This window comes from Gymnoscopelus microlampas (assembly GCF_963454915.1).
Source record: "Gymnoscopelus microlampas genome assembly, chromosome: 15".
Classification (NCBI taxonomy): Eukaryota; Metazoa; Chordata; class Actinopteri; order Myctophiformes; family Myctophidae; genus Gymnoscopelus; species Gymnoscopelus microlampas.
The window spans coordinates 22661715-22689345 of record NC_139952.1 but is presented as its reverse complement, the minus strand read 5'-3'; the positions used below and the strand labels follow the sequence as shown (position 1 = coordinate 22689345).

The 27631-nt window shown below is 41.8% G+C and overlaps 1 protein-coding gene across 5 annotated transcripts in view; it reads right to left on the bottom strand.

Moving 5' to 3' along the window:
* col16a1 (collagen, type XVI, alpha 1) overlaps window positions 1–27631 on the bottom strand; it is a 137909-nt gene that overhangs the window by 30633 nt on the left and 79645 nt on the right. For 2 of the 5 annotated variants that reach the window (XM_084081233.1, XM_084081236.1), the window contains 22 exons: window positions 27093–27146; window positions 25985–26035; window positions 25749–25892; window positions 24264–24299; window positions 22467–22574; window positions 19034–19156; window positions 18628–18681; window positions 18131–18172; window positions 17037–17072; window positions 16523–16576; window positions 16352–16420; window positions 14872–14925; window positions 14296–14313; window positions 11191–11250; window positions 10665–10703; window positions 10450–10521; window positions 8690–8743; window positions 3413–3478; window positions 2734–2850; window positions 2430–2486; window positions 1723–1797; window positions 788–832 (listed from right to left, as the gene is read on the bottom strand). In XM_084081233.1, coding sequence (XP_083937359.1) covers window positions 788–832; window positions 1723–1797; window positions 2430–2486; window positions 2734–2850; window positions 3413–3478; window positions 8690–8743; window positions 10450–10521; window positions 10665–10703; window positions 11191–11250; window positions 14296–14313; window positions 14872–14925; window positions 16352–16420; window positions 16523–16576; window positions 17037–17072; window positions 18131–18172; window positions 18628–18681; window positions 19034–19156; window positions 22467–22574; window positions 24264–24299; window positions 25749–25892; window positions 25985–26035; window positions 27093–27146 — 1428 coding nt within the window. The remainder of the gene's footprint in view (window positions 1–787; window positions 833–1722; window positions 1798–2429; window positions 2487–2733; window positions 2851–3412; window positions 3479–8689; window positions 8744–10449; window positions 10522–10664; window positions 10704–11190; window positions 11251–14295; window positions 14314–14871; window positions 14926–16351; window positions 16421–16522; window positions 16577–17036; window positions 17073–18130; window positions 18173–18627; window positions 18682–19033; window positions 19157–22466; window positions 22575–24263; window positions 24300–25748; window positions 25893–25984; window positions 26036–27092; window positions 27147–27631) is intronic. The other 3 variants (XM_084081235.1, XM_084081234.1, XM_084081237.1) reach the window with 3 other exon arrangements.

Below are 27631 nucleotides of genomic sequence, written 5' to 3'. Positions count from 1 at the left end.
CATTGGCACAGCCGTCGCTGAATATTATAATAAAGTTGCATTGCTATCAGGTGGCACAGCAGGCAGGGCCAGCATGTGCAGCTGTGGAATCAACATTTCAAAGGTTAGCGTGGGTGGTGCTAATGTTACATTCTCCCTCCCGTCCCAAAGCAACACTGGGTGTGAGAAGAAAGTTCCCCGTCACAAACAGCAGGGGGCTCTGTGAGCTCATGGAAAACACAAGCGTGAGAGCAGCTCTCCAAGTGGCTTGATCTTTAAAAGACAATTCCTAAAAATGTAGGGAAAATGTTCACCGAGTAAATAACTATAGCATTTGCCAGGCGGGGACCACAGAGTGCTTCATGGCGTTCCTCTGATGAATGATTGATTTTTGGAGAGTAATGAATGGGGAAACGCATACTATCAAAAAAACTCCCTGCGTGCCAAGAGCCATAACCCACCATATACATAATGTCTGTACATTTTCTACATGTTGATGAGCATTCTGGAGTACACATTTGCCCGTCTCATTATACGCAGCAAAACACATCTTAAGAAGTTGGCCAGTGACACAATGGACAAAACATAATTTCTTTACAATGAATTACGCACGCGCGCGCACACACACACACACACACACACACACACACGCACGCACGCACGCACGCACGCACGCACGCACGCACGCACGCACGCACGCACGCACGCACGCACGCACGCACACACACTAGAGATGAGACAGAGAAAACCATGGCTGCTACAGTAGTAGAGAAGTGAAAAGTCATTAATTAACTTCATAAAGTCTTACCAAGTTGCCTGGTTGTCCTGGTTGACCTCTATGACCTTGAGAACCCTGGAGTGGAGGAGGGAAAAAAAGGTGACTTCATCATGTGTCATAGAGTTTACAGTTTAGGCATTTAGCAGACGCTCTTAATCCAGAGCGACTTACAGTAAGCAAGGACACAAGATAATACAGCATAATACCTCATAACACATCAAATGCATAGAAATAGTCATCTAATACATAAATAAATCAATAATCTATTAATAACTAATACATACGTAAACCAAGAACCTATCATCAGCCTACATTGAAACTATACACACTATAGGATGCCAGGTCAACAATGAATTGGTATCGGTCTACATAACATGCTATCTAAGTCAGTGGTTCTCAAACCTTTTCATGTCAAGGACCCCCAAATTGACACTTATTAGCCCGCGGACCCCCATTTGAAAAGATATGCCTCAGGGACCCCCATAAGAGAAGATTTTTACATCTCTAGCGGTGATTCTCAACCATTTTAATTTCAAGGACCCCCAGTTTGACATGCATTAGGCTATACAGACCCCCATTTAATGGCATTTCTATCACTTGGACCGCAATTTAAATTGTAAAATCTATGTCAATTTAACTCTGAGAGTGTACAAATTACATTACAATACATTTGTACACTCTCTGAGTTACAGACCCATAAGGGTCCATTTGGTGCCTAATCTATCATTTAGCTGGGGACCCCTTGGAACTCCCTCAAGGACCCCTGGGGGTCCCCGGACCCCACTTTGAGAACCAACTGTCTAAGTTACATTTTAGCCTTCGCATAGGTCGTCAAGGCTAGGGCGAGTGCTACGGGCTGAGATGGAGTCTACGCACATAGTTAGATATAAACATGCATCCGTACACATACTGTGCATAGGAACACAGAACACACACACACACACACATCCACACGTTCTCCTCACCGGCTGTCCATCCTGACCCGGCGCTCCTTGCGATCCCGGTACTCCTGGTATTCCCGAACAGGGTCGGTCATTGTTCTATATACAGGAAGGAGATTAATTATGCGCGTGTCTGCCAGTGGCGGAAGAAGTACTCAGATATGTTACTGAAGTAACAGTAGCAATACTGCAATGTAAAAATACTCTGTTACAGGTTGTGTTCAAAATGTTACTCGAGTAAAAGTGCAAAAGTATTGGCATCAAAATATACTTAAAGTACCAAAAGAAGAAGTACTAAAATGTTTGAAAATACCAGATCTACAAGCTCACAACGTGTTGTGAGCTTGTAGATCGGCTATTTTCAAATAGCCTACGCATACAATAGGGCTAAAGTGGTTTATGTATGTCTTATTATAATAATTTATATCTGCAAAGTAACCAGTTACTAAAGTTTTCAAATAATTGTTGTGGAGTAAAAGTATATTTGCCTCTGAGATGTAATGGAGTAGATGTAAAAGTATTGAAAATTGGAAATACTCCAGTAGAGTAAAAATACCTAAAAATTGTCCTTACATGTAAGTACAGTACTTGAGTAAACGTACTTAGTTACACCATTGGTGTCTGCATGCGTGTGTGTGTGTGTGTGTGTGTGTGTGTGTGTGTGTGTGTGTGTGTGTGTGTGTGTGCACGTGTATGTTTGTTGTGTGTGCGTGACAGCGTACACAGCTTACTGGTGGTGGTGGTGGTGGTGATTGTGGGGTCTCCTCTCTCTGCAGTCTCTGCAAACACTGCAAGCCGACAGGACAAATTTACATTCACGACACAAGTTTGTGTCAGAACAAATTACTCACATTAAAGCCACCCCAGCACCAATGCAAAGTGAGGCAGTCTTGTTTTTGCATTCGACAAAATGGTACTGCGAACACAAACACACAGTGCTGCTATACCGGAATTACACATGATTCTAGATGGGACGGAATCATGACCAAACGTCATGCTGTAAATGTTCCAACCTCCCCTTCCCGGGGTTCTCACCCTCTCACAGCCGTCCAGGGGGTTAGGACCAGATCTGCCCTGATCTCCTTTCTCTCCCTTGGTGCCGGACACACCCGGCACACCTGGCAAGCCGTGTGAGCAACCATCCACACAGCCCTGTGTCACAGAACACACACATGCATAAAACACACACAAACACATGTCCACAAACACATGTACATATATACACAAACATAAAAAGATACAGCACATAGTACAGTATCTTTTTATTTTGATACAAGTATACGGTACAGTAGATACAGTATGTAGTACTGTTAATTTCATTAACAGTTGTAATACTAAAGGCACAATCAGTGATCCAAACATAAACAAATTGGTAGCCCCACCACCAAATGGCTGGCGATTGACTCAGCTCTTGATAGGACTAAAAATATGAATTATATGTGTGAAAACGCATGAATTATTATTTTTTTAACTGCATTTGCATGGTTTTGTGGGGCTGTGACAAGTTTGGTTATGTTCGTAATGTTTGTAAACATTGGAATAAAACAGGCCTTAATTTTTAATTCAAAATGTACGTGACTATAACTCCAATGTACATGGTCTAGACAAATCCCGGATTGGGCCTTTAATTACTGAGCAAAAGGACAGCAAGCACAGTAATCCATGACCATGAAACTCCATTCCCCATAATGCACCCCTTTGCTGAGTCACTTACATCACCATCCCCTTCGGTGGAGTCTTGAGGCAGCTGCTGGTGCTGCCCAATAGGCCCAATAGGCTTCTATGAAGGGGGCAGGGGAATGGAAATTCAATTAATAATGGATGCAGATATTAAAAGACATTAACCCATTAAGACCTGGAACGCGTCTGTGTCGCTTTTTCATTTGAGCTAAAAAAAGCATTATTTTACACTTTGGTTTTTCAAAAATAGCAGATATACAAGCTCGTAGTGCGGCACCGAGTGTCGCGCTACGAGCTTGTAGATCTGCTATTTTTGAAAAATCGTGAAAATGTGTGCAAATCTTTGAATATATATATATTTTTAAAGCGAACATTTGTGACTCAGATCTTTGCTTCTGGGGGTCCCTGGAACAAAATATTTTGGGAGGGGGGTCGGCGGCCAAATACATATCATTTTGGGGGTCCTTGACATGAAAAAGTTTGAGAACCACTGACATAGTAACATACGTTTTTTTCCAAAAAAGGATTTAGAAGACATTTGTAGAATCGGCCCCAGGTCTTAATGGGTAAAAACACAGTGCAAACTAAGTCAACTCCTGATTTTTCTTTTTGCACAATAGGCTTATATAAATACAATTAGAAAAACACAATTTAATTTATTCTATGTTGTTTGGAGCATTGACAATTTCAAGACAACATACCAATATCAGGAATTGACTACTGCCCCGAAAAACCCTTGAAGCCCCTGAAACTCAGGCTGTGTAACAGTCACAGACACTGACACAAGTCTCAAGATAGGCAATAAGTGATGAGTGACCTGTAATGAACCACAGCCATAGACATGTGCTAATTTATACTTTGTCGCATGTGTCGCTGGCCAAAAATTGTTTTTTTTTTTGTTTTTTTTATTGTTTTCAGCTTGAAAATGTATTACTTTAAGTGAGAGACAAGGCTGTGCGAAGTAGTATAAATTATGAATTGCTTTGGCTCAAACTGAAACGTAAAAAAAATAAATGGCAGTTGTATGTTTTTTGATATATATATATATATAGATATTATATAACAAAAAACAAAACTGCCATTCAGCAAACAGAAAGTGGTCTAATTAAGCTCAGCTAAATGATTCTAATATTCTTGTGAAAGATTTTACTCCAACTGTGGCACCGGCAGAGTCTACCGTACTTTATTTCATTATGCTGAATGTGACGCAAGTGATTTCTTGACTCATACAGTACATGTGGGGTAAACCCATGGTTTAAATGTGGCATGTGGTCTGGTGGCTGCTGACTCCTGTCTTTATAGAGGAGTTTTTTTTGTTTTCAAGCTACGGTAATAAATGGGTCACACTCAAAGTCACAGAGCATTCCCACTACAGTATATAACTGATTGGTTTGTGGTTGGGTATACTCTTTTGACTCATAATGTAACGTCTTTTCCATGACTCTTCATTCTTTCGAATAACTGGCCACATTCGCATGCACACAAACAAATACTTTGATCTTAATGTGAAACATATAACAGCCTCATTATATTTTTCCTTTCAAAGTAAGTTGTTCAACATGCATGTAAGCATAGTCACTGAGATAGAAATGGAGAAATGGACTGGCAAATGGGGGTTGTGTTGGATAAATGAGCTTCCATTCACCTATCTAATGTTGATGTATTTAGGATGAGGCGATTTGTGTGCGTGCTTGTGCGTGTGCGTGTGTGTGTGTGTGTGTGTGTGTGTGTGTGTGTGTGTGCGCGCGCACACGCGTGTGTGCGTGTGTGTGTGTGTGTGCGCGCATGCAACTATAAGGACTAGTGTTTGATTACTTAAAGGAATCATTCCTTGAATACACCCACAGTTCTTCCAACATGCATGACAGTGATGAAGCTGTACACAATAAATCTATCATATGAAAGCTGTAGGGACAAAAAAAAAACTAGAGATGTGCATAGTTGAGCCACCTCAGCACCCTAGAGCGAAATACCATACAAACTGACAGACCGCCATCATTTAAGGTCACTTAACGGCTCAACTTATCCCTCATTACCATGGTAAGTTGGCTGAATTTTGCTCACTTATTTTTTTAAATGCTGCAACAACCCAACACGTTAATCCAGGCTGCAATGTACAAAATATACAGCAAACCAACACAAAATATGCCAAAGCTATGGTTACTTTAAACATCACATACATTACTACCATTATAGGCAAACATAGCAAAGTGTCTCACGTAATGGGTGGGATGATTTATATTGACTGATACTATAGAGATTTTACCAAAACAAAAGTTTCAGCATAACTGTTACTGTACTGTACGTTACGCTGAATTCACAAAGACTGTCTGCTAACGGTTTTCTTTGCTTGAGATGATGGATTGAAATTGAAACACAAATTGAATCACTGTCCTTTAGTTGACAAAGTGTACTATCGCACTGTGTCGACATTATCCGACGGAGTCAGGCATTTAAATCACAGCATTCAAAGGCATTTCAGGCAACAGACAGGAGGATGAGCGGCGGGCCGACACAGCAGATACGAATATAATACTGAACTCTGTATTTCTCTCCCTAGGCAGTTGCAAAAAAAACAACACAAAGAGAGATTCTAATTAGCTATGACATTTGCATCAGCTTTGTAAAATAAAAACAAAAATAATAAACATTTTTTTGGAAAGATACAGAACTTGGAGTTCCTTTTCCAGCTAAACTCCCTGTAACTACAAATGTAGTTCTGAAGGTATAGCCTGTAGTCGCATGCGTGGCATTGGTAACATTAGCTTCCAGAGAGTGAAATGTGGCAATAAGGAAGTGGAACCACACTCATCTTTACTCAACACAGGAGAACACACTCACAAAGAAGAATACACTCAACAGTCACCCAACCATAAGCCCGATTTATACTTGTTGGCGCCAGACATCGGAAATAGCCGCAAGCTACAAGCTCACAACACGTTGAGAGCTTGCAGATCAGCAGTTTTCATGCAGGACACAGTGCGCGACCAAGCATGAATCAGGCTTTACTCCACACAGAGGAATACACTCAGCACATACCAACAGTCACCCATTACATCATCTTCCCCACACACTCCAGTGGAGTCATGTTGCCCATTAGTAGCTTCAGGGTTTGACACATAACCAAGCGCCCCACAAGCCCATTCATAAATTACACTAAAATGCAGTCTGCTCCCCATCAACGGAGTGGGACGATTTATATTGAGTCTTTATAGAGCTTTTATCGGGGAAAAAAAGTTACAAAGTGCTTTACATAACACCATAGAAATAATCAAATCAAATAAAAACAGAATTAAAAGATGATGACGTTTATAAAATATGGAGTGTGAAATAAAAATCAATAACATTTATAGAATTAAATTATGTTAAGGCCTTTTGATAAAAGCACGTTTTAAGATGAAATTAACAAATGAAACAAACAACAGCCCCTGTACTTCCTTAGATCCTCAATTGGGCAAGGAAAAACAACCAAGAAAAAACCCTGGACGGGAAAAGAAAGGAAGAGACCTTGCGGAGGGTCACAAAGAAGGGACCCCCTTCCAGAGGAGACCCCCTTCAAGAAGGGACCCCCTTCCAGGATGGACAGACGTGCAGTAGGTGCCGAATGGGGAACATTTAAATGCAAAACAAAGAACAAAACTGTCTCAAGGGGCATGACACCCTAAGCTGATTTTGTCATTTGTTTCATCCCCCTTTAAGTCTCATAATGACAGTACTATCGTCAGACATAACGAGGGCATTAATACATGTGGGGCAATACAATATAAAGTGGCGTGAGAAATAAATCATTAAGAGAATTAAACACTACAATTTCAAAACGTTAAATTATATTAAGGCCTTTTTTAATAAAAGTATGTTTTAAGAAATGATTTAATAGAAGACACTGATTTAGCAAGACTGGCCCAGTCCTGGAAATAGCACCTGGCCCAGGTTCAAAGCCATTACAAACCCCTTTGACATTGTTCAAACCGGGGCTATTAACTAGAAAGGCTATTTTACACCGCACACTGTTGTACTGGCGAGAACCAGGCTTTGTGCATTAACAGGCACTCACAGAGAAGCTTGTCTATAATTATATGTCAATGTGCGATATTCACTTCTGTTGCACTCCAGCTGAAACGCTGTGCAATTTGCTAACTATTGGGCTCATCCAAATATCACCAATTTCAAATGACCGATACAGGTGACTTTGAGCGTTGTAAGAGGCTATACTGTGGCTGCGAACCCATTGACATATAACATGCTGATCCACGGAACAAAGGAGAAACTGGGAGGTTTGTCTACCGACGACAAGGTCGGAGCAGTTCTGGAGTGTGTGTGTCAGCAGTGTGTATTTGTGAGTCAGACTGAGGATGCAGAATGTTCCACTGTGGGCAAAGTGATTACAGTGGGAGGGGGGATTTGTGTCTGTATAAGAGACGGAGGTCTAGGCGAATGCCAGCAGTGTGGAAAATAAAAACCTCAGTCAGAGAATAAGAGAGAGAGACAGAGGCTCTGATTGTAAATTCACATCCAGAGTAGCAAAATACAGGTGATTTCTTTCTAAATTGTGATAGTAGATCATAATACAATAATAATAATAATAATAATAATAATAGCCTTAATAGGCTTAATAGCCTCTTGCGCATGGACTGTGACTATGTTTTATTTTTATTTTTATTTAATTGATTATTAATGTGAACACGTACAACGTGCTGTACTGTGCTTATTTCGTGGACGCATTGCTTTATTTAAAAAATGTCTCCATCTACAGTAAAAGTCCTTACACACCGGAAACATGACGAATAAGCGATTTGAAAATGAGTCTGCAAATCACCATTCATCAGCAGTTTACATTAATGTGAATTAATCACACGGAATAAACACTCCCGGTGTATAAGGACCTCAACTCTCAAGAAGATCACTCTCAAGTGCACTCATTTCCAGACTGCTCCACTCCTTTGAAGAACCCTTTACCCCCTGCCAAACTCCTCCTTCAGTTCCTGTGTCGGCGACACTTTGCTCTCTGTCTGAATAAAACCTATCTAGCTTCAAGGTGAAGTTTCCCTTGAGCACTGGCTAGGGATCAGCTTTGATGGTCCATTACTGAAAAAAAGCCCAAACCTGACCCCAGATCAGAATCCTCAGGCAACTTCACCTTATACTCCACCATTTCTCCTCCCTCTCCTAGCAGAAGTTGCCCTTCACCATAACTGCGCCTAGATCAGATGCTCTGGCCCCGGGCTAAAGAATCCTCAGGGGTTTATAAGCAGACCTGATCTTGAATCAGCAGGTAAGAGCAACCTCCCCCACCGGCTCTCTTTTTACTTACGATGTGTCCGGGCAAACCCGGTGTCCCTGGTAACCCGTCGTTGCCAGGGATACCCTGAAAAAAGGAACTGAGGTTGAATTGGTTTGCAGCCAATCAAAGGCCAGCCACTCCCATCTACAGTCCACCAATTGACAGGCAGTCTCAATAGGATTAGGGACAGGAGGAAAGCCAATAAAAACCTTGCCTTTTTTCCTGTTTCTAGAGCGTTGTTAGTTTGCTTCTGGAAACCATTCACCGTTATGTTTTGTCTATGTGCGGTTATGTGTTGTCTAACAGAAATAACACATAACCAGTTCAAAGAACACTCACAAATCTTTGTAACCAATTTTGTACTTGCCATACTTTATCTCCCCCCGTTCAAACATAGACTTGTGAGGTACAGTATTAGTTTATATCTTTTCGACAGAGACCTCTGAGTGATCTGAACAGAGTAAAGCATCTCTAACTCTGATGGAATGTAGCGACCTGCACCAAAACCCCCAAAATTTGGGTTAAGCACCATTTTAACTGCAAGAATTCAAGATAAGCGTGAGTACAATACATGACCTTGTTTATTCAATCCCCAATCCCTATTTATGAGCTTTTACTTCTTACACCTCACTTCTTTTGTGATGTACAACTTAGTGAAATTTATTTGAAGGTCTGCTCAGATAAAGAACGGATGAAAAATGTCTCTTTGAATGTGTATGTGGTATGAGTCCATAGTTTTATAAGCCAACCTTCAAATAAATGTTCATGTCTTGACAGACATTTCCCAAAGCTTGCCTCCCATGTAGGTTAGTGCATTGTGCACCGTAAGGGTTAGTGCTTTTCTGTAGCCTAGGCATTTCAATTTCATAATCTAGTTCATTTAATGAATTATGAGTATGACTCAGTAAATCATGTCATGCTTGCATATATACACACATATATTATTAAAAGGTATTCACCCCTCAAGTAGTTGCAAAGCTTGCTGACAGTCACAGCAATTCCTACTTTGTCAGCGCTCTAAGCATCATATTACTGTAATGTCCCAGCTGCCCAAGCCAAAAGCCTACATTATGAGTAGCATGTGATTCAGTTCAGACGCGTGTAGGCTATTCCGAAGCAGACCATAATGCATCTCAACAAGGCAGGCGGGTAGTGATGGGTCGTTCATGATCGATTCGTTCAAAAGAAGTAGTTCATTGCCTTGAACGTGAACGAGCTCGTTCACTTCCTGAAACCGTTACATTCGCGCTATCGTTCATGCCCCCCATCCCCTCCCCCCGTACACAGGACAGGAGGGCGGGCTGTACGCGCGACGTAATAACAACGCTGCCGCGATAGTGTTTTTCACTAGAGATTAGCGCTATTGAATGAGAACGTGAACGAATCATTTGAACGAATCATTGCTGAGAACGTGAACGAAATCGTTAGTTCACTGAAATGAACGTTTTTCCCCACCACTACAGGCGGGGCGACAGTAAGGCCTTGAGGCTCGTGAGCCTGAGTGAGCCGAATATCCGATGGCCTCGCTCATCGATAAGAGTGCCGTATGAATTGGCAAGCAGACGGAATATCACCCGTTCGCAAATTTAGTTAGCAGGATGTATGAATATCTTCATAACGTAAACATGCTGGCTTCAAGGTGCGGGGCACGCACGTCACTTCCACCCATCATTTGCGTACGGTCTGCTTCGGGAATAGCATACAGGCAGTTCAAACGCATTGGAAGAGCTTCTGTATTGAAAAGAACAACAGACACACCATCACCAACCCCGCAGACACTCTCGTCTTACCTGGGGACCTGGGGTGCCAAATGTGCCCTCAGGGCCCGGGGGACCGGGCGGGCCAGGGGGTCCTGGGGGCCCCTAAAATATAAAAAAACATAAAACGCATTTTTGCATGTACATATGAAAGCACTTGCGCACACAAACAAACACATACACAGAGAAATAGAGAGAGTGCTGATTCATGTAGAAACATAATTTTCAAACAAAGTCACAGATCAAACCTGATGCCAATTGTTCCCTCCCTCCCTTCCTGGAGCTCCCTGAAAGTGAAGAGGAGTCAAAAAATTAGACCCAAAACCAGGGCTTGAACAGACGGCATAGGGAAAGCCCCCAGTGTGAAATATTATAATAAATAATGCTGATTATGAACCCCAAACGACTGAGCTTGTATGGCATGTGTGTTTTTTTCTCTCTGGCTGTCTCCCCCGTAGGGAATAAGCCTCAATATGAACTCAAGAATAAAGGCTGTCTGAGTCTGTCTATATGGGAATGTGTGCATCTGTGTTTGTGACTACTTTAAAGCATGGCGTTTTCCCTCCTACCCCCTGTCGCGAAATAACGATTTTGAAGATGAACTCAAAACGAGTGTAAAGGGGGTTGTGTGTGTGTTTGTCTATGTGTGTGTGTGTGTGTGTGTGTGTGTGTGTGTGTGTGTGTGTGTGTGTGTGTGTGTGTGTGTGTGTGTGTGTGTGTGTGTGTGTGTGTGTGTGTGTGTGTGTGTGTGTGCGCGCGCGTGTACACACTCACAGGTCCGCCTGTGCCCGTGAATGTGGGCGTCGTTATGCAGTTGCACTCTCCAGGTTCTCCCTAAAAAAGATATTAATTACAATAGAAAATCAATCAATCATCATCTTAAAGAAACATCTAGCCGTTGGGAAAGAACATCATAGACATTCCTCAAGCTGTCATGGTTCCTTTATTCCCGTCTTTTCTGGGAATAATCCTTTTTCACACAAGGCAATATAACAAAAAAATAAATGAAAAATGGTGTCAGCACTCAGCATGTACTTCATCTTTGTTTCAACCATACTTTTCGATGGCCTCATTCCAGCGTATTCATCTACGTTTTAACTTACTTACGTACAGTAGCTACACAACTTTTTGAGAAGTTCTGCATCAAGATAATAATATTATCTTGATGCAAAACTTCTCAAAAAGTTGTGTCCTTTTGAGAAAGTTGCGGGGTGTTAACATTGCAATTTATCATGGCGAACAAGTACAGTATTGTTTGCAGAGTGGAATGTACAGGAAAAACACAAAATATGAAGAAACAATTAATGCCAGCCGATGACAGTGTGCCAGCCCCCATATCGACCCCTCCTGCTCTCAAACATTTTTTTGTTTGTTTTTACTTCTCTCGGATTCGGCTCTTTCTTTCCAACTCTATTCTCCCACTTAATCCCTCCAATTATGCTCTCATGCACAGTAAAATCCTCAGTGTTAAATGATTTGATTATAGACTCACAATTCAGTCTCTATAAACGCTTCACTCAACTAGACACTTAGAGCCATCTCGCAGCTTTCATTGCTAAAACTGAGTGGAAAAATTGGAGAGCAAAACAATATGATGATTCAGAGCGGCACGCATCTTTTGTCAGCGACCGTTCTAGCCACTAGCTTGCATTTAGAAGCCCCCAGATGTATCGGTAGGCAGAAATATACGATTGACTTGCAACGCCAGACTAATCCATTTGTTCCATTTGTAATCCATTGTCTTGTGTGAGGTTCATTTTGGATACAGTACATTTGTACACTAAATTAACACTTTTAGGATGTACACTTTGCATACTCAGGATGTATACTGCTGTGGTTCTCAAAGTGAGGTCCGGGGACCCCCAGGGGTCCTTGAGGGCGTTCCCCAGCAAAATTTGAGAAATGCTGAATAGTTATGAAACACAAATCTTCTATGGGGGTCCATGGCACAAAATACTTTCAGTTTAAAGAGATAGTTCACCCAAAAATTACTTATTTTCTATCAATTACGCACCCCATGAAGCCTTGAATTCATGGAGTTGTTTTAGTTTTTGTCGCATTCCTGAGCCAATGATTTGATGACCAGCGGAAAGATGCTAATGTCTACGGTAGGAGACTCAAAGTTGACACTTTGAGTCTCCTACTGGAGCCGCCGCCGGTCATCAAATTATTGGCTTAGGAATGCGACAAAAACTAAAAAATCTCCATGAATTCAAGTCTTCCATGGGTTGCGTAATCGATAGAAAAAAAGTCATTTTGGGGGTGAACTATCCCTTTAGGAACCACTGTTGTCCTGTATTGTATACTACATTAGAATGTATACTGTACACTACATGAATACTCAGCAGCATGTGCACTGAATTAACAGTCAGGATTTGACTCTATATCTGCACCATCATAGGCCACCTCGTCTCTCTCCCCCTCTCTCCCTCCTCCTCTTCGTCGTGCTCTTCCTCCTCCTCTCCTCTCAATGACAGCGAGGAGCGCCAGGGCTGATGAATGCAGTAATTAATAGTCTCACACTCTCTCTCTTAACCCACTCAATCCGGGATAACGCATCCGTGTCATTTTAGATTTCAGCTAAAACCATTATTTCATGCGTTGTTGGCTATTCAAAAATAGCAGATATACAAGCTCATAGCGCGGCACCGAGTGCCGCGCTACGAGCTTGTAGATCTGCTATTTTTCTTTTGAAAGATTGTGAAAATGTGTGCAAATCTTTGAATATGTATTTTTTTAAGCTAACATTTGTAACTCAAATCTTGCTTTGCTTCTGGGAACTAAATATTTCGATATGGGGGTCAGCGGCAAAATACATATCATTTTGGGGGTCCTTGACATGAAAAAGTTTAAGAACCACTGATATACTGTAGAAACCATGTAGTTTTTGTAGTTTTTCAGACATTAGAAGACATTAGTAGATGCGTTCCCTGATTGAAAGGGTTATGGCCCCTAAACTCCCCTCGTCTGCCAGCAATAGTACACTTGTCAACTGTTACTGCTACTCCATCCCTGCCCAGAGGCCTGCGTGCGTGTGCATGTGTGTGTGTGTGTGTGTGTGTGTGTGTGTGTGTGTGTGTGTGTGTGTGTGTGTGTGTGTGTGTGTGTGTGTGTGTGTGTGTGTGTGTGTGTGTGTGTGTGTGTGTGTGTGTGTGAGCGTATTACTATACTTGTGAGGGCCAAGTGTCCCCACAAGTATAGTACAATGTGAGATATAGACATTGTGAGGACAATCTTCCATGTCCTCACAAGAGAAATGGTTGAATTATGGTTTTAAAAGATTTTTAGAGTAAAGGTCCTTACACACCGGGGCGATTTTTTCGTGCGAATAATGCGTTTTTTTAAAAAACCTTATAAAGTCAATGGCTCCGTACATGGAGCGAAAAAGCGAAAAAGCGAAGCGAAAAAGCATCTTTTAATTATTCGGATAGAGTCCGAATTTTGCGTATATTCGCTATATTCGCCGGTATGTAAGGACCTTTACGCTTACGATTCTTAAAAGATTCAGGTTGGGTTTAGTGTTAGGATTAGGCATTTATAGAGGTCAGGTTTGGGGTTTAGAAATATGCCCGATGTATACTTAGTTGTGCGCCAGAGTCCTGCACCAACAATAGCAGATCTACAAGCTCACAGTAGATCGGCTATTGGTTAAGATCCAAATAATCAATAAAAAATGGTGAAAGTGAATCATAAATTCACCATTCTATGTTGATGTCCTCACAAGTATAGTGATAAAAATGTGTGTGTGTGTGTGGGTGTGTGTGTGTGTGTGTGTGTGTGTGTGTGTGTGTTGAACCATCTCCTGTGATTACCATCTGTTCCGCCCCTTATCGCCAAACCCCTCAAGACCCTGTCATCCAAACAAAACGGTAGACTTACCTTGTCCCCTTTGGCTCCCTGCAAGATAACACACACACACACACACACACACACACACACACACACACACACACACACACACACACACACACACACACACACACACACACACACACACACACACACACACACACACACACACACACACACACACACACACACACACACACACACACACACACACAGAGAGAGAGTGTGAGTTTGGCCTTGTTGTTTCAGAAGAATGCTCCCAGGGCATGGAGTTGAGTGCAGATCAGGGGACAATTGATAAGATAGGAGCAGACATGGCCGCTGTTATGGATTGAGGCGGACATCCTTGGTTATAAATGATGCCTAAATCAAGGCCAGTCCCCACAGAAGCTCCGAGACAATTAACAATTCAGACATTAAAGCAGAGGCGACAACTAAAGTCTCTTAAACTTGCAGATACTGAATGAAAAACAGTCCCACGTGCACGCATGCACGCACACACATACATATACACACGATGCAAGAATAAGAAACAGCAGGCAGGCAAACACGCACGCACACACACACACACACACAGTAAGAACGAGTAAACAGTAACACACTCACATGGCTACCATCAGCTCCTGGTAATCCGTGTGAGCCTGAGGCTCCATCTTTACCCTGCGGAGAAAAAGTTAACAGGAAACTTTCCATGGTTTGCATCAAAATAAAACAAATGCCAACCATGTTATGTGACTGAACACAGCAACCATGTTATGTGACTGAACACACAGCAACTAAGGACATTCCAGATGTTTTGCTTTTTTCAATTCATATGAAAGTAGAGCATTGGTTCTCAAAGTGGGGTCCGGGGACCCCCAGGGGTACTTGAGGGGGTTCCAGGGGGTCCCCAGCCAAATTAATAGTTAGGAACCAAATAGATCCTTATGTGTCTGTAACTCTGAGAGTGTAGAAATGGAACCAAATGGACCCGTTAGGGTCCATTTGGTTCCATTTGTACACTCTCAGAGTTAAATGAACATTGATTTTACAATATGAATTGGGGTCCCAGAGATAGAAATGCCATTAAATGGGGGTCCGTAGCCTTATGCATGTTAAACTGGTGGTCCTTCAATTAAAACGGTTGAGAATTGACTGCTAGAGCTGTAAAAATCATCTCTTATGGGGGGTCCCTGGCTTATCTTTTCAAATGGGGGTCCGCGGGCTAATAAGTGTCAATTTGGGGGTCCTTGACATGAAAAAGTTTGAGAACCACTGAAGTAGAGGGTCAGAGCAAAAAAAATATGTACGACTTATATCAGTCATACCTCAGCTCACACTATAGGATAATCGGTGAGATTTGGGGTCAGGGAAACGGCCCTGCCGACTAACGGTAGGAGAACTTCCCGGTTCGAGCACCGATCGGGAACAATTGTCTGGCATGATTATACGGCAACCTTTTTTTGAGGGGTTCAAAGGTTCAATCTTAAGCCTCTCGATTTGCTCACAGACATTCAGGAACGCCCTGATCATGTTCAGGAATAATGGTCTGGATGATTACACCACTAGTGTCCTAGTGAGATGGCAGGAGTGGCGCGTGGGCCGGGAGAAAGACAAGTCTAAAAGGATAGAGATGTGAAGGGAATGAGTGGACTTTTGACATGGTGGTGACCGATGGAAACAACCTGTTATGGATGCTTTGGACAGCTGAGGCTTGTTGATATGTAGCAAGAATACTGTCTAGTGTCTATATAATACTGCTGCGCCATTATTTTTAAATCTTGTAGTGAGTGCATGTTTGAGATCTTTTTGGAAGTTCTGTAAATTAAAGCAGTGGCTCAGCTGAGCTTGTAGATCTGCTATTCTCACAATATTTATCTGTGGAACAGAGTCAAACTAATTGGGGGGTCCCCAGTTCAAATATGATTATTCTGGGGGGTCGCGGCGTGAAAAGGTTGAGAACCACTGAGTTAAAGGTCTGAGAAGTGGGATGACCATGTATTTGCTGCGCTGGGTCACATCTTTTATACAGTGCATGCAGCACAGACAGTCGCCATTGTATAGAATTTTACCAGCAGTCATATACAAAAATACATTACAATCTTACCGGGGGTCCCTGCGCTCCGAAACCCATTGGCCCTTGAGGCCCGGGAGGCCCGATGTCTCCTTGGGGGCCCTATGATCAGGGATAATGAATACCAATAAAACCAATCAATGCTTTATTTTATTTTGCATGCACTGCAGAATGGTCCCGTACACTGAATTCATGGTACCGTACCGTTATGCCAGTGGGGCCAACAGGTCCAGGTAGCCCACGGTCTGCTTGAGGTCCCTGGAAGCAAACCAGAATAGATTTAATCAACAAGACGGGCTCTATTAACAGTGTGGATCTCACATTAGATCTATGACATTAGTCATCTATCAGTCATTTCCATAATCTGGCCAAAGTTTCATCTCAATCCCAACTCCATTGACTTCCACTGTAAATATAATTCATAAAAAAGTTTTATTTAATTAAGAAAAATAAATAAATATTTATAATATATAAAAATGTCACAATATGTGAAAAAGCCTCTTCCCGACGGCTCACCTCTGAGTATCAATGATGTAAAAAATATGCAGCCATGAAAAGTAGGGCTTTGACCTAATAAAAGAAACGCCTGATTTATACTTAGTGGCGTGTTGGTGTCTCATACCGAAACAAGCAGCGCATCGCATTGTGAACTTGTAGATGCGGCTATTTTCGGTGTGAGACACGTTGCGCAACCAAGTATAAATGAGACAAAACTTACTGCAAGTCCCGGAAGCCCTCTTGGTCCCTCCACGCCCTGTTAAAAGGATGACAAATCCAAAAAGAAGACATGAGAACTACACATAATGATATTACAAAACAAGAATTAGACCCAAAAATAACACAGAAAGAGCTAGAACAAAAGACAAGAGTTCTTGCAGAGGAGATCCACACGGTTTATGACCGTGAGAAAGAGAGAAGTACCGTGAAGGACTGATCCATCAGTGGTTTACAACCGTTTTCATGCCAAAATTTATATTTTTTTCACCCCTAAATTGACATACATTTGGCTGCGGACCACCATCTGAAAATGTTTTGTGCCAGGGACCCCCAGAAGCAAAGATTTGAGTTACAAATTTTTGCTTTAAAAAAAAATAAAATATGTATTCATAGATTTGCACAAATTTTCAAGTTTTTTCAAAAATAGCAGATCTACAAGTTCATAGCGCGGCACTCGGTGCCGCGCTATGAGCTTGTAGATCTGCTATTTTTGAATAGCCAAAGCTGAAGAAGAAGTGAAAAATTATTAAAATGATAGTAACTAATTTCGCTGGGGACTCCCTAGTACCACCCCCCCAAGGACCACTGGTGGACCCCGGACCACTGGTTGAGGAACCACTGATCTACACGATGGTAGAAGGCCTGGCCATCGTCTCCCAGATGGCTCCCCAGCCAGCGGCACAGCCCAGGACAACAGAGGAATGAAGAGGGAGTTTTTAAAACTAAGCCAAAGGGATTATGGTTTTGAGCTGAAGATTTACAGCCTTATAATCCTAAAATCTGTTGAAGAACGGGGAACTCTCAGACCCTTCTGTTATTACAGGTGACTGCAGTACAGACTGCTAATATCCTGTGTGTTTGCATGACACATTTGTTAACCCATTGAAACAGGGAAAGCATCTTTGTCGTTTTAGATTTTAGCGTTGGCTATTCAAAAATAGCAGATATACAAGCTCACAGCTCGGCACGAAGCTTGTACATACATTTTTTTCTTGAAAGTGTGAGAACTACTGAGTTAGAAGGCATTTGTGGAATCGGCCTCATGGGTTAAAACTGTGAAAGGCAATAAAATTCAACCAAGAAGATTTGTCTTACCTGGGGTCCTGGCAGGCCAACACCAGCAATTCCGGCATCACCCTATAGGGGGCAGGACAACATAGATGATTCATGGAGGGATCACAAGCACACTTGATTGAACCACAGTGGCGTCGTTAGGGGTGGGCTTCGGTGGCTATAGCCACCAATGTTTTGTCCAAAGCCACCAATAAAAAAAAATGAAAAATTAAAAAATTAAAAGTTTTTTTTTTTTTTTGGAATTATATATCTATCACCCTAACCTAACCCTACCCCTAACCCTAAAACCGAAATAAAGTAACAAAAAACGGGGAAAAAAGCACCCTAATCCGCGAAATCCGCGGAAAAAATCGCGCGCGCGGGAGGAGGGGCACATGCACGCGCGCTGCGCGCGCGTGCATGTGCCCGTTGCCTGCGGGGCTAAGCCCCCGACCTAGTAGAGACCTAGCGACGCGTCTGTTGAACCACCATTCACTATGCAATTACAAAGACAAATGATAAGTGATAGGCTTCAGTACCTGGCTTCCTTTGGGCCCTGAGGGGCCCTGTGTGCCTGGTAAGCCTGGTTTTCCCTAGAAAAGAAAAAGCAAAAGATCGGAAAAATCGGAAACAAACTCCAGAAAAGGCATTGTGTGCAGGGTTGCCAGATCTGCTTATTATAATTTCCCCGCAAGATTGTATTTGAAAATAGCCGATCTACAAGCTTACAACGCGTCGCATCGCGACGCGTTGTAAGCTTGTAGATCTGCTATTTTCAAAAAGCTGATGTATATGTTTAAGTGCTCATGTGGGCCATAGTCGCTTCTTTTGGGCTGGATTTCCTAGACCTGGTTGCGTGTTTCTCTCACAGAATCTGGCAACACTGATTGTGTGGTGGTCAAAACATACAACCATGATTCCATTGTTTGTTTGTTTTTTGCTTACATGTTTGCCGGCCTTTCCTTGTCCCTGGGGACCGGGCTCTCCCCTCTCTCCTTTGAGTCCTGGTACAGCCACTCCATCAGGCACTGCTGTGCCCACAGAGGGACAGCTGGTACAGGCATCGCCCTATCAGAACACAGCATTGCACAATTAGCGAGAGAGACACAGCTACAACCTGTCGCACAGCAGATGCTATCGTCATGTATGCCCACTCTCCACTCCTCTGGACATGGAATATGGTCAATAACTAGGCCTGTCACAATTATTACATAATCGTCAAATGACAATTATTTGAGATGATCGCATTTTTTTTGCATAATTGTCAATCATTTCCATGTGGAAAAATGTTCAAACATTTTCTAAAATTGTGGAAATAGCAGATCTACAAGCTCAAAATGCGTCGCGATGCGACACGTTTTGAGCTTGAAGACCGTCTATTTCCACTATTAACATTTTTTTTAAAGTATAAAGTCATTAGATGTGTGTTATTTGTCATATCTGCCCTGTGAAACCTTTTGTTTACGAAGCCTAAAAGCCAAACCGAAATGTAACTTCTATTCATAATGTTCCAGTGTTCAGCGACAGAAACACAATGAAATCGTTAATTGCTCAATTATTTGAGTGACAATTAATCTTCAAGTAAAATTCGTGACATAATCGTGACAGCCAATAACAATAACATTGTCAAGCCATGCTGAGAATTTCCTCTAAGCATGGTTTATAAACAATGGAGGTCATAGTTATGATTGCTATGCTGTTTGGCACAACTACAACATTACTTGGTCCAATAGCAGTATTGTAATTGTCTGTTGGTAGCCATTACACATAAGTACCCATGAAATGGTTCATTAGCTTTGCTGAATGTTGATAGTGCTCCTGTAGGTCAAACACAAGTTTGACTGTTAATCCCAATCAAATTAATAGAAGTGGGGGAAAAAAAGTAGTCAAACGGTCAGAGGACATGACATTGTGCCTTAGAGCAGTGGTTTTCAACCTTTTTTGCGTCAAGGACCCCGAAATGGACACATATTAGCCCACGGACCTCCATTTGAAAAGATATGTCAGGGAAGCAACCATTTTGATTTCTTGGGGGTCTTAATCTACACTGTAATCATCATCATTATGATGTGTTCATTTAACTCTGATAGTGTACAAATGGAACCAAATGGACCCGTTCCATTTGTACACTCTCAGAGTTACAGACACATAAGGATCAATTTGGTTCCTAACTATTAATTTGGCTGGGGACCCCCTGGAACCCCCTCAAGGACCACTGGTGGTCCCCGGACCACTGGTTGAAAACCACTGCCTTAGGGGCAGTACATGATTTGTTGATTAGGGATGGCCCAAATGTCGCCCGTTGGTGCGTTGCCGACGACAAAACACCAATGCAATCTAGTTGCAATGCAAACTGTATAGACTGTAGAGCTAACATGCCTGTCAGTTTACATAAAGGTGGTTCTAGATTAGGCCTTTCTATCAGAATCAATAATAGGGTAAATTGGTAATTGTCCAGATGAGGCGGCAACCATAATGACAACGTTCATTCAGGGTTGAGACGTGTGGTGCATCATGTCAGACTCCTCTTTGCCCTTGAAATGATGTACACTATCTAAACGAAGCAAAATTATTATTAATAATAATAATAATATTAATAACAATATGAGATCAGACAACACAAAAGACAACCCTAGGTTGTCACATTAATATTAATATTAACCAAATGGGTTACTAGATGTGTCACAGTAACCCATTTGTGTCAACTGAGACAAACTAGAAGAACTCGCCAAGCTGGGTTGCCTACCCAGGGCATGCACATTTTGTAAACCAATAGCCAATTGTAATGGAATATGAAAAATCTGACAGATAAACCTTGATCACATGACCCCAGAGATAATGTGTACCAATTTGTGTTTTGGACAGACTTTGTAGGAGTAGTAGCAAGAAGTGTGTTATTGATACAACGCAAAATTGTGTAAAATGAAGTATGTCTGTCACAAAGACATAAGGGTTTCGTCATGATCCACGGAATCCAGAGGATTGTCTTTTTAGCGGCGCTAGCCGCTCTATACCTTTAGGTATAGAGCGGATATTAGCCCTCTATGCCTGGCTTTTGCGTCAACGTTCTGATTGGTCAGGTGCGCCAACGTTCTGATTGGTCAGGTGCGTCAACGTTCTGATTGGTCAGGTGCGCCAAAGTTGTGATTGGTCACTATTCATGACATCACTATGATGTCATGAATATAGAATTCGATGTCTATATAAACGATGACAATGACTTCATCTTATTATTCATTTGGCTAAAGTCTCCGTCTAGGTAAGTTATTTAAAGTTAATATGATGAATAGAAAGAGAAAGATACAAGAACAGATGAAGGGTGAATGTATAGAAAGTCTGAGTTCGGGACCCAGTCATCCGTTATGACAGAATGGTTTGATAGAGACGATCGAGAATCCAAGAGTCCGTTAAGGTTCTGATTGGTCAGGCCCGTCAAGGTTCTGATTGATCAGGCCCGTCAAGGTTCTGATTGGTCAGGCCCGTCAAGGTTGTGATTTGTCAGGCAAGGGGACTATTCATGACATCACTATGATGTCAAGGTTTATTTTTTATTTCCTCATGTTTTTTTTTGTATATATTTTTATTTGGCTAAAGTCTCCTTCTAGGTAAGTTATTTAAAGTTAGATCCTCAATTTAACTTTATCTGTCGTCGACGCTCTGATTGGTCAGACCCGTCAACAAAGTGATTGGTCAAGCTTCACATGACACATGGCTATAAACACATTATAAACACATATCGATGACATAATGTATTCAAAGGCGCCGCTACCTTCACACAGGGTGTGATTTTTGATAGTACGACCTGCGGTTCACCTACGGCCAATTAGAAAGATTTGGGTGGCCTAATAAAACCTTTTAGCTCGAGAGCCAAAAGAGAAATTTGATGTCTCCCAGGGACCCAAACTAGCGTAAAGCAGATCTCAAAGCTCATAACTCGTCGCGATGTGACGCGTTGTGAGCTTGGAGATCATCTATTTTCGCTACTTCTTAAACGTTATTTCTTTCTTCTTCTAATTTATGGACTTTTTAGTTTCATTCATTCTTTCATTCTTTTTTAATTCATGATTTTTTATTTTTTGGGGGGATATCTTTTGAAAGTCTTTTGAAATAATAATGAAAAACTAAAAAGTTAATTTCACTCGTGACCCATAAAAATGTGTCCGGGACCTCACAAATGTGTCCCGACCCACTGATTGGGAACCACTGGCCTAATGGGAATGTGCGTGCAAAGTTTCACGCCGATCGGTCGGACGGTGCCGGAGATCAGCTGCTCACAGACACACGGACGGACAGGAACGAAAACAGTCTCTCCGGCCGTCCGGCCTCCTGGCGGAGACAATAAACTGATCTGACCCGGCAGTTCAAGCATTACGCTTACCTTCTCTCCCTTCAAACCCGCTGTTCCATCTCGTCCGTACTCTCCGGGCAGTCCCGGGGCTCCCACCGCTCCATCCAATCCGACGTCTCCTTGCTCTCCCTGGTCTCCCTGGCAACGGTGAAACATGATCATGATATACCCTGACGTTCACCTCAGTACGGTTCACACACACACACACACATTGTTTTTTCAATTTCCTTTCTCTCCATTCTTCGCTTTCATCTGCTGTAGATTCCTTCTAGTTCCCTACTGTAAACCAAAGCATTATCGCCAAGTTAAGTCAAAAGAGTTTGAAGGTTGTTTAAGGTAGCGTGACTCCTTTGAGGACACTTTTCTATTAAGGAGTAAAAGGATTCATTTTCCAAAAGACGTTGGGTTCAATGAGGTGGATGAGTCTTTCAAATAGCACAGTCGCTGCCTAAATTACGGCGGAACGCCCGCTCTCCCCTGACGTTATTTAATCTGATGCGGAATGATTTTCCTTACAGATATTCTCGGTCCATCAGATTATTTAAGTGAGTATCCCTGAAGGCTGAATGGGGATTTAAAGAGGTCTAATTTCTCTGTAGACATTTGGGTTATTCAATAAGTTGTTTCATGTTATTGGGATGGTTATAGAATGCAAACCAGATACAAATCATATATTTGTTCACTGTTGAAACTGAACTGTACATAAATCCATTCATATACTGTATATTAATTCTTAATATACTGTACATATAGTATACTCCGTGTTCGACTGTTAATAGATATTGCGTACTGTATGTCCACCAGTATACTCATTGGTGATTGAGTGTAGTTACAATAGAAGAAGAATAGACAATACATTATGTTCACACATTCAGAGATCCAGTGCAGGTATCTATTTTTACTTATCTTTATTCTTATCCATCTTGGTTTGGTTCTTGAATCTTACTCTTACCTCTCCTGTGTTTCATTCTCAATACTGCTATGACACCTGAATTTCCCTCTGGGGCTTTAAAGGTTTATTTATGTTTCTCTTTTCTTTTTTCAGGCATATAAACTACCCCTATGGAATCAAAGTTGTGTGATTTCTTAAGGACGTTAAAACTCTTAACTCATTCAGTGCCAATGACGTGTTTTACGTGTTTTTTCCAAAAGGCCCAGAGTGCCAAAGACGTGTTATAACTCATTGAGTGCCTGAATTATTTCTGGCTATTTCTGGCCAGTACGATTTTGATTTTTTTTGTTTTTTTCAAAGTAAAAAAAAAAGTGCTTAGGAAGCGAGATACAGCCTTTTTCAGTTATAAGTTAAACAAGGAGTGGATGGAGCTGCAAATCTTCAGATAATGTTCTGAAAGTTATTTCTTTTCTATTTTTTTTCAAAAACACGTGAAACACGTTAATGGCACGTTGCACCATAGCGGTGAAACACGTTAATGGCACTCAATGAGTTAAGTGTTTTGGTGTTTTCAGTGTTTTTCCACCAGATGGTGCTGTTCGCCAACTCACGTTCACCATCTGAGTCCCTCAGAGGCACAGAAGCAGCAAAACCACGTGATCACAAAGAAGACACCACGTCGACTTCCGAAAGAAATCTTTTTAGGGGCGAAACCACCCCTCATTCAACTGCCAATTTTTTTAGAATAATATTCTATGATTGTTCAAAGGTGAGGGAAAACACTCGAAAATCGCTGGCACTGGCAGCTATAGACAATGTTCTTTTCTGGCATTGAATGAGTTAAAAGTGGAATGAACTTGGCAAAGAGTATTACATGCATGTGAGAACGTAGCATTGAAGGATTTTTTGAAAAACGTTGTTAAGAAGGAACTTACTTTCACTCCCTGAACGCCCGCGAGACCTGGAGGGCCCTGCATAATGTAAACAAAGAGCAGTGCAATGAAAATATGAACATGGAATACAAACACATGCAGATCAGAGATAATCTTCCAGTTCTATGCATTCCTTCCGGGGGGGAAGCGATTGTGTTGACACAAAAAGGACACACACCGGGGGGACATGGTGCAGATATGAACTAAGCCAAAAGGGATTGATTAGACTTGCTGATATAATGCTGTAGTTAACAGGGAAATCCCTGTATGACCATAATTGCATAATATTGTATGCATTATGGTTGCTTTGCTCTTCGGGTGAGTTCATTGGTTAAAGTCATTTTCCAAACAAGCTAATCGGTATGACTGTAGAGTACAAATAACTTTGGGATCAGCATAATGTGTTTTATAATACACCCAGCCCTTTATTTGCCCCGGGTGAGGGGAGTGATAAGAGATGAAAAAAAAGGAACCTTCCACTGTTCACAGCATGGCTGTGTACCAACAATGAGTGAGGGAGGCACGCCAACAACACGCCTTCTGTATCCAGAGCCAACTCAGTCTTCTCTCCACGCTGTTAGATAAGCCCTGTGGGACTAGAACGTTTCCTTCACCAGGGCAATTCCTCATTAACAGTAATGGCAATCTATTCATTTAAAGTGTTGATCAAATGTTATTTTCTAATAGTGTAAATACATGCTATGGGTGGTAAACAAATTATCACCCAACATTCATTACTCTCCTTAGCCAACCTCGTGCAAGGCTGCATATCGTTGCTGTCCGGCAGAAAACAGCTAACTCCCATTTCTCGGCTTTTGCATTTGTTTCCATAAATCAGTGCTATTGAACACCCTTTACGTCTGTGTGTTGATTAAAAAAATATTGAACCAATGAAAAGTATTAAAAGGCGCTTCTGACAAAACCAGCTAACTCCATTGGATCCTCAAACTTTCTGCTAAACCAGCCAAGTCCAGCAAAGGAGAGTGGAGTTAGCTGTTTTTTCTGACTCCAGGCTCCACCCCCTTTTGACCTCCAACCTCATTGTGAGCTTGGAGGTCCAGTCAGCTGTTCTTATCAATGATGAACAAAACCTCCTAACTCCACTTTTTGTTTCTGCCGGACAGCAGAGATATGATATACTGTACTGTACCTGCTCTCTGCAGGATAAGCTCAGTGCTATGATGAATGTCCAAGTTTTAGGATTCCAGAATGATTAACAGTAAATAGGAAACCGCATCAGTCCAAAGTATGATATAGTTGTTGGGCAGAACCCTTGTATCTCCATATTCACCTTTTTATATATATATTTCTTCTTTTTTCTTTCTTTTTTGTGGTATGACAGTGTCACAAGAGTAACAAAAATATATTTTTTTATGTCTGTTAAAAACGTATGTATAACATTTGGTTTGAACCAATCAGAGCACTATACGACTCTAGCTGGACAGTGACCATGATCCCAACCATTAACAACAGACAGAACGACCTCACCTGTCTGCCTTCAACTCCGAGCCCTGGAGGCCCAGGAGGCCCTGGGGTGCCTGGTTCGCCAGCTTTGCCAGCTACTCCCTCTGGCAACTTGATAATGGAGGGACCTCCGCCAACCTCGGAGGGCTGGCACACGCCACACTGGCCCTGGGGAAGGGCACACGGGTCAACCATGGCTGGCACACAGGGACGGACAAGCTCAAAGACACACAGGGGACACAGCCTTAACTCAAACCCACCTTGTCTCCCTTGAGGCCAGGATGGCCCAGACCAGGCAGCCCTTGGCCTCCCTGTGAAAAAACACAGAAACAGCAGGTTGAAATAAAATGGCAAGGAATGAGAAATGGCATCAAAACGTATCTACACATAACATTGTACCTTTTTCATTCAGACTGAATGCCTTGACACCATCCATTAAAAGATGTGAATCACCGGTTTCTTTCAAAACTAGCCTGAAAAACCATCTATCAGGAGACCACAAGGGGAGGTAAATGCAATTTCCCATAGAAAGGAGTAGGTGTCATTCACTGCAGACGTTTTCACTTTTTCTCCTTTGTACATGTATTATTGTGTTCTTTTTTTATGCTATGTTGATGAATTGAATACATAGGACCACAATGTAAAGAAGTCGCCAGGACTTTTTTTGTATTATCATTTTACTGTAGCCTTAATGTCTGACTGTACCTCGCACCGTTTACATTTCTGACTAATAAAGTATTCAATCAATACAAAAAAAAAACATAGTTGTCTATACTAGCCCCCTTGCTTTCCCCCCTCTACACACATACAGTATACATATGTGTGTGGGGGGTGTGTGTGGGGTGTGTGTGTGTGTGTGTGTGTGTGTGTGTGTGTGTGTGTGTGTGTGTGTGTGTGTGTGTGTGGGGGGGGGGGGCAAAGATACAGTATAGGCCAGGGGTATTCAACTAGATTAGGCAGGGGGCCACAAGTGTAAAATAATTTGGAGTCGGGGGCCACACAGCGCAAATGCACGCGCGCGCAGCCTAATTCGGGTCTAATTCGGTCTAATTCGGGTCTAATTCGGTTCTATTTGACCAATATAAATCAACCTTTTTTCGGGTCTAATTCTAATTCGGTTCTATTTAAGGTTCTAAGTTAAGTTCCAATGAAAGATGGCCTTTCAAGAACTAATGAAGGATAAATAATTTGTACTGTTTTAACTTTGATAACATAAATCAAAGTTAAAATAAATAATGATTATGAAAATTGACAACAAAACATACAATGTTGAATGTTGATTCATTGAGCACTCAGAAAGCAGCTCCTAATGTACCCAGATAATGACACTTATTATACACACTAGTTATTACACTCGTGGCGTCTCACCTGGGTACCCTTCTGTCCTTCCTTGCCAACGGCTCCCTTGGATCCACTTTTTCCCTGTCATATACACACATTTCATTTTTCAAGACGTCAGAAAAATATATATAAAACGATCACATTGAAAGAGATAGTTTTGCCATCAGCCACATTACTACCTGCACTCATCATGGAAAGGACGAAAAATAAGTTTATCTGAATACACGAGTTAAAGCTGCAATCCATAACTTTTATTTTATATATATATCATTTTTATCCCACGATTTTGCAACCCATTTTTTCACCCAGCGCCAATGCCTAAGCTGTAATCCCGGGCGCTACTCTCCCTCTGCCACCCTGGGGAGAGCCCCGAACTGAGCTCATGCCTCCTTCAATAATTTCTACTGCCAAGATAATACAGAAAGCCTGTTTGGGAATAGAAGGGGCAAGAACGGACACCAACTACAAACACAGTTGTGTTAGTTATATCCTTTTAACATAATCTACCATACAGATCGTTCAAAAAAAATGTTTTATTCACACACAAAAAGTTCGGGATTGCAGCT